At 41.7% G+C, this 7,474-nt stretch overlaps 1 protein-coding gene across 1 annotated transcript in view; it reads left to right on the forward strand.

Moving 5' to 3' along the window:
- Positions 1-6,486, forward strand: part of DCTN4 (dynactin subunit 4) — a 33,297-nt gene extending 26,811 nt beyond the window's left edge. Inside the window, exons 12-13 of the mRNA XM_046666579.1 lie at positions 981-1,078; positions 3,880-6,486. Coding sequence (XP_046522535.1) covers positions 981-1,078; positions 3,880-4,093 — 312 coding nt within the window. The 3' untranslated portion in view covers positions 4,094-6,486. The remainder of the gene's footprint in view (positions 1-980; positions 1,079-3,879) is intronic.
- The last annotated feature ends 988 nt before the right edge of the window (positions 6,487-7,474 follow it).

The following is a 7,474-nucleotide window of genomic DNA, read 5'->3' on the forward strand; positions in this document are numbered from 1 at the left end:
GTAACTTCATAACTGACCTCACTGGTTTTTTTTTTTTTTTAAAGATTTCATTTTTTCCTTTTTCTCCCCAAAGCCCCCCGGTACATAGTTGTGTATTCTTCGTTGTGCGTTCTTCTAGTTGTGGCATGTGGGACGCTGCCTCAGCGTGGTCTGATGAGCAGTGCCATGTCTGCGCCCAGGATTCGAACTAACGAAACACTGGGCCGCCTGCAGCGGAGCGCGCGAACTTAACCGCTCGGCCACGGGGCCAGCCCCCCCTGACCTCACTGTTTTTAGTCCCCCCTGCTTCCATTCCAGTCTTGCCACCAGGGTGATCTTTCTAAATCTAACTTTGATCATGACATGCTGATCATTTGTTGTCCCTCTGACTTCGGGGTGAAATCCAAATTCCTTGGCATAGCATAAGAGCCCCTTAATGCTCTCACCTCTGTTTGTTCTTCCAGGATGATCTTCCCCCAGATCCCCAAATCTAGCTGTCTCTGAATCATACATCTGATGATTGTGATCCAAGCAGATCCAATGGGTTATGAACTTTCATGCTAGAGAATTGCATTTGCTGTTTGTTTTACCTAGAATGCCTCCTTATCCCCACTCCCTTGGCACACATGTGCACACCTTTCTTTCAGTCTAATGCATTCTCATTCTTCAAGACTCATAGGAATAACATCTCCTTTTAAAAGTGGCATCCCTCCTCTACATGCCCTTTGCTTACATAGAGTATACAAAGCACTGAAATAGGAGATTTTGACTTCAGTATCAGTTAAATGAAATGTGGCCTTTCTACATTTTGCTACTTGGTGATTCATCTAGTCATTGTTTTTAAACTTAGTGTAAGTGCTAGAATACTGTCTGTGTCTTGAACCCTGCTGCTTACTTCTGCCTGTCTGGATCGGTGTCATACTTTCACTGCAGTCTGCTGCATGAATGTCCTACAGTGCGCTGGCCCCTTCTGAGGCAGGCCTCTCTCTCTTGCCCCCCAGGTGGCAGTGCCTCCCAAAGAGCTCGTCTTAGCCGGCAAGGACGCAGCCGCGGAGTATGATGAGTTGGCGGAACCCCAGGACTTTCAGGATGATCCTGAGTGAGTGATCTTTTTGTGACCCTCCCTTACCACAGTTGGCTCATACAGGAGGTCCATTCATAGATTCCAGTTTTCTTATTTGGGTTTAAAATTTTTTTTTTCCCGTTTATAAAAATAATTACTATAGAAATTTGGGAACTATATGTAAAACCATGAAAAAGAAAATAAAATCCCATCACCAGAGATAAGCACCATTAACATTTTGGTGTTTGTCTTTCCATATATTTCTTTCATCGTTGATATCATTCTGTAAGCACAGTTTTTTAACCTTTGTTTTTCATGTAAATATATTTTCCCATGTTAATAAAAAAAATTTTCAAGTACATGATTTAATGGTTGTGGACAGGATACAATATGCTGTCCCCATAGATTTATCATTGACTTTGTCTTCCCCCTCCCTCATCCCCTTAGAGTAATTAAAAGATTTTACTCTCGCCTACCTAATAACTGGAAAGTAAAAACCCACACCTTCCCCTGGATGGGAAATGCCTCAGTCAGATCCAGTCTAAAGACAAGAATCACTTCAGTTATCTGATCAGAGAGAACTTAGTATAGAGAATTGTTAGCTGGGTAACTTGAGAGTTCGAAAGAACCCGAAAGGATCCCAGAGATGGCAGTTGTATGAAGCAGTGACCGCCCCTCCGTGAAATGGTTAGAGGGAAAGGGTCACAGTTGTTACAGTCTAGATAGAGGCTTGCAGGAGGAGCCCCGTGGAGCTGAAACTCAGACCTCTGGGGAGGTGGGAGAGGGAACGCTGCTTGGCCAGTGCTGGCATCTTGGGGTGGCACGATGAAGCTGGTTATGCCAGAGTCTGAAAACTGCAAGTGGATATGGCCACTTTCTGGGTGAAGAAGCGTTGCTGGAGTGGTGCCCTCAGGAACCTCGCAGCAACAGGAAGTTCACGGTGGGGAGCAGGCACAGCCCCTTCCTCCTGCACGCTTCTCATCCCCTTCAGAGCCCACTACAGGGACCTGACAGGGAGCCAGCCTACCAAGCAGAAATGTGGCTAGCAGAGTCCTGTGTCACAGGCAAGATATAGACGGTGGGCTTGGAGCTCAAAAGAAATAGCTTAAGATACTGACACAGGAACATTTAAGGCTTTTTAACAGAAGGATCAAAAGCTCCCTCAGCAAGCACTGGAAAGAAAAGAGAACGTGGGCTGGGCTGGAGAAATAGAGTGAGGGCAAAGGTGAGATGAGTGCAGTGATCCCTAAACTAGAGTTCACTTCAGATGCCCCAGGGCAGGGGTTGTGTTGTGTTTATCCCTAGAGTCCAGGCCCCACCCCAGAGATTCTCGTTAGCAGGTCTTAGTGGGCACCAGAAATCTGAATTTTTTTAAAATGCTTCCCAAATAGCAGTGGTTGCCTAGGAAATTAAGGCTAAAAAACAGACTTAATTTTTTCTTTGTACTCTTTTTAACTGACTTGTTTTTTTTTTTTTTTTGGTGAGGAGATTGGCCCTGAGCTAACATCTCTCATTAATCGTCCTCTTTTGCTTGAGGAAGATTGTCACTGAGCTAACATCTGTGCCAATCTTCCTCTGTTTATTTTATGTGGGATACCACCACAGCATGGCTTGACAAGTGGCAATAGGTCCGCGCCCAGGGTGTGAACCTGTGAACCCCAGGCCGCCAACTGGAGCCCATGAACTTAACCACTATGCCACCAAGCCAGCTGCTTGAATTTATTTTTTTAATGAATCTGATACAGATCAAGGGTGTAGTTACTTAAACACAATACAACATGCATTCTCTGTAATCTCTGCTTTATGTGGGTCCTTAAATTACATTAATTAGGTACAGAAATTTGTTAAGCCAAGGTAAACTTCTGGAAAGGATCATCTAAGATATTAAATTCCAGTCAGATTACCTGACAGATTGATAAAAAACTGAATTAATTATATTTCACATTATTACACTTTATAGGACTTTTAGATATCTGAAAATTAATTTATATAATACTGTATAAATATGTAAATATCTAATTCCAGTAACTTTTCTTAGAGTAACTTAGTATCATTGGATAGTAGGTAAAATTCTGTTTATCTCATTGCTCTTTTACTTTTTGAAGCTAAGTTATTAAAGCACAAACTTCAAGCACATGTCAGAGAAAACTAAAATGGTAAACCTCAACTAAAGAGATTTTTTCCTATCCGAAAAATTCCTAATTTACAGAGGTTACTTACAAAAACACACTGATCTGTGGTGTTCCAGAAATTCCTTTAAAACTCTGAGTTAATATCTGTCTATATCCTGTAGAAATATCACCACCTGTGCACAAATGTAAATGTGAAGGGACATTCGCAGCGCCAGGGTTTATAGCAGGGGAAAACTGGCAGCAACCTCAGTGTGTACCAGTTACGGTACATACAGAATACTATGCAACCTGTAAGTAGAATGGAGAAGATCTCTATTTGCCAGTATGGAAGGATGTTTGTGATAAACAGGGAAAAAAGTTACGGAATAATGTGTCCCTTTTGTTTTGGTTAAAAAAGCAAAAAAGTGTCAACTCATAGGAAAATACCTGGTAGGTTAAGAACCAAAGCGTTTACAGTTTTTCTCTGTGTGCTGAAGGAGAAAATAAGGGGAATGACTTACTTTTTCCCATTTGAAATTCTTATATTTTACTTTTGTAATGTTAAAAAAATACGGAGATTAACATTTTGCTGAAGAAACTCTTCATTGCTGATAAACGGGATGGTGGTCATATCTTGTCGTCTGAGATTTCGTGTTGGGCCATAAAGCGACTGTAAGTCTTAGTGGCTTGTGACCTGCCTAATCCTGTGCTTATTTCCTTCCGTAGCATTATAGCCTTCAGAAAGGCCAACAAAGTGGGTATTTTCATCAAAGTGACCCCACAACGTGAGGAGGGCGAAGTGACCGTGTGCTTTAAGATGAAGCATGATTTTAAAAACCTGACAGCCCCCATTCGCCCCATCGAAGAAAGTGACCAGGGCACAGAAGTCATCTGGCTCACCCAGCATGTGGAACTCAGCTTGGGCCCGCTTCTTCCTTAAAAGGTTCCGCTAGCTGGCAGATCCCAAAGGACGTTATCACCACAAACCTGCACTAAAACATGGAAGCCGCTGCTTCATTAGGCTGTGTTTATGATGATGTACTCGTGCACTACTGACTCCTGTTCCTAGCAGGGTAGGGGCACAGGCAAGGCCTTAGGAACACAGGGTAACTGCTGTTCCTCTTGCTTTCCCTTCTTTTGACAGCAGTAAATCTGTGTCTCCCTCACTGAACCCTGCACATTGAATAACAGCTTAGTTCCATCCCCAGAAAGGGGAGCAGCTGTTCCTTGGAGTGGCATTAGAGTGGCCACCTGAGAAACTCTGACCATACTATCTCCCAATCTGATCACACAAAGGATCACAGTCTCCCAGATGAACCTTAATGGAAGGATAGACCTGCTGTTAATGACCCAGCACTAGTCTCAGCGTACCAGCTGCTTTGCGCATTCCATTAGACAGACTCTAGCAGACTAAACATACCCCTTCACTTGCCATCGTGGCTCCTGTCTTGCCATTGATTTCCATTTGACAGAAAAATAGAATTGTCAGTTTTGTGTTGATTGGAAAAACCTGTGAAGTTCTTAAGGCGCCCTCATTTGCCCTCTTCTGAGTGAATATAGGATACTTATTTATTAGTTGCTCTTAAAGTTTTTTCCCAGTAGTATATGGAACTTTTAAGAAGCATTTGAAAAGCACGCAATTGTATGTCACGTTAAGAGGGTGGCAAATTCCGTTCATTTTAAATGTTGCCACATATCCGGGGACTAATACTGCCACAGGGAGGCAGTCTTTGTACGTCTCACCCCCTACCCCTCTCCCTGCTCTGCCTCCTTAACTCGGTAAATTGGTCTGAGTATTTGGGATCTGGAAAAAGCCCAAAGAAAACTTGGTGGACAAGTTCACTTCTGGAATGCAGAAGACATTTTAAAGGTTAGAGTTTTAGCATGATATGAACTACTATTCTTTCCATTTGATTTGAAGGGGAAATTAACATTTATAATCTCTTGAATCCAAAACTGGATATTTAGAAAAAGAACCTTTCCCCTTCCTGAGTTTAAGATTTTTATCATATGGTGTGTCAAATAAGACCATTGTGATTGTAAAGCATGAAATAGTTAAGCAAGTAGCCCAGAATACTTGCCTAACAGCACACATGCTGTTTTCACTTGGTATCCTCGAGTTGAGTTGCTAACCTTAATTTCTGTGATGTTTTCTAAAATGAAAAACTTTGCTTGACAAAGTAGACCACCAACTACACCACGTTTGTTGTAAATGTATTGTTAGCAAGTGGCCAACGGGCTTTTGGGGAAAAGGGAAATTTTCTGTTTATCTTGGTTTGTTTTGAAGTTCAAGCCTTTAGTTTAGAAAAAAGTTAAGATAGATAGTAATATAGAATACAGACAGGACACAGTAATTTGATGGCTCCCCTTAGAAGATAAAAATACTTAGGAAGCCTTTGAAAGACACTAAATTGTACTCTTAAGGTCAAACCAGTTTTATGAAATAATATTCCACAGAGTAATATATATGCTGCAGTGTAAGGAGAAAATACTCTTTAATATTATGACAATAGTAAGGTGTAGCCTCTTAGGAGTTGGGGCCAGGGGTATATAGTGACAAATTTGCAGACTATAGAAACAGTTTAATTTTTTGCTACCCCACAGAGTGTCAAACTAATTTTTATCTCACTACCTGCTTCACAGAGCCTGCTGTGAAGCCGCTGCTCCGTATTTGCCAGTGGAGGAAATGGGCATCAGAGCAGAGAATAGCTTCCTGTTTACACATTGGCAGAGACTACACACGGTTGTATGTCGTGCGTTTATGGCACACAGCCAGTATTTGTTCCCAACAGTAATAATGCTGAAGTAATGGGTCTCATCACCCCCATGTGACACAGAAACACAAAAACACTTTTGATCATAAAATTTTTTTTCATCAGAAGCCAGATTAACTTGCAGAATAATAGAGCCATTAGCTTAACATTTCCTCAAGATGGTTTTCAGTGCAAGCCTGTGTTCTGTGTGTTAGGAGAAGCGGTTCAACACCTGCAGCTGGTGCATTCGGAATTTGTTGCTTTTTTGTTTTAGATCAGGTGCAAGATTTTTAATGTACAGTCAGTGTGCATCACTGCAGGCGAATTAGATGTCATTAGCACTAGAAACTACAATTTTGGAAACTTCAGGCTAAGTTAATTTGAATTTGTGATTTGATTAACCCACTAAACTTTTCTTTTGTTCAAAGTGCTTACAGGCATAATGAGCTAAATGTCACACATATTTGTGAAGAAACATCCTGTAGGAATGAGAGGCACTCCTTGATTTTTATGAATGACAGGTTACTGTTTTGCCTTATTGCTTAACTTAATGTCGTGAAATAAAGCAATCAAAGCTTGAGTGTGTCTTTTGTTTGGTTTCATGAAGACTGACTGGAATAGTGCGGCTCAGAGTCAGGAGACGGGTGAAGTCAACAGAGTTAGTATGAGAGTCGGTGGGGCATGCTCCCTTCCCTTTGTTTAAATGAACTAAGTTCAAACTTCATATCAGGTTAGTTCACTATAACATTATATAGGTAGCTGTTGCTTGAGCTCTATATAAACAAGTTCTGAGAACCATCATGTAAATGTTATGGTGTTAGGCCTCTACCAGCTTTTATCCTGGGTCATTGCTCCCAAAAATATCCTTTCAAATATACAAGATGGTCCAGCCCTGACAAGTAGCCACTCATCCACCTTTGTCTGTACTCAGCTCTTCCGTCCTATTACTGTAGATGAAGTGTTCATGCTCCTGTCTAATGCCAGCCCCGCCACCTAATGCACTCAATCTCATTCTCTTACCTATTAAAGGACATCTCTTCAGCAATTTCTCCCCCTCCCACTCCTGCATTGATTCGATCAGCATGCTATGCTTTCTCTTATCTTAAAGAAATTGACCTCACACCTCTTTTCAGCTACCACTCCGTTTCTCTACTTCCTTTACAGCAAAACTCAACGCTACCTTCCAGTACCCTTCCTCCCATTCTCACCTGAATCCATTCTCCTTGGGTTGCCATCCCCACCACATCACTGGAACTTCTTGTCAAAGTCCCCAACAATCCATACCTTTAAACAGTGGTCAGTTGTCAGTCCTTACCTACTTAATCTTTCAGTAGCATCTGACAGTTGATCTCTTCCTTCTTGAAAGACTTTCTTCACTTGGTTTCCAGAACACAGTGCTCCTGATTTTTCTTCCACCTTACTGGCAGTTTTTCTTCTGTATCCTTTGCAAGTTCTTTCCCATCTCCCCAAGCTTGGAATGTTCCAGGTCTCATTTCTTAAACTTCTTTTCTCTCTACACTTATTCTTAGTTACCTCACCCAGTTTATGGCCATCTCCCAAATTTACAT

This window comes from Equus quagga, chromosome 7, assembly GCF_021613505.1.
Source record: "Equus quagga isolate Etosha38 chromosome 7, UCLA_HA_Equagga_1.0, whole genome shotgun sequence".
NCBI lineage: Eukaryota > Metazoa > Chordata > Mammalia > Perissodactyla > Equidae > Equus > Equus quagga.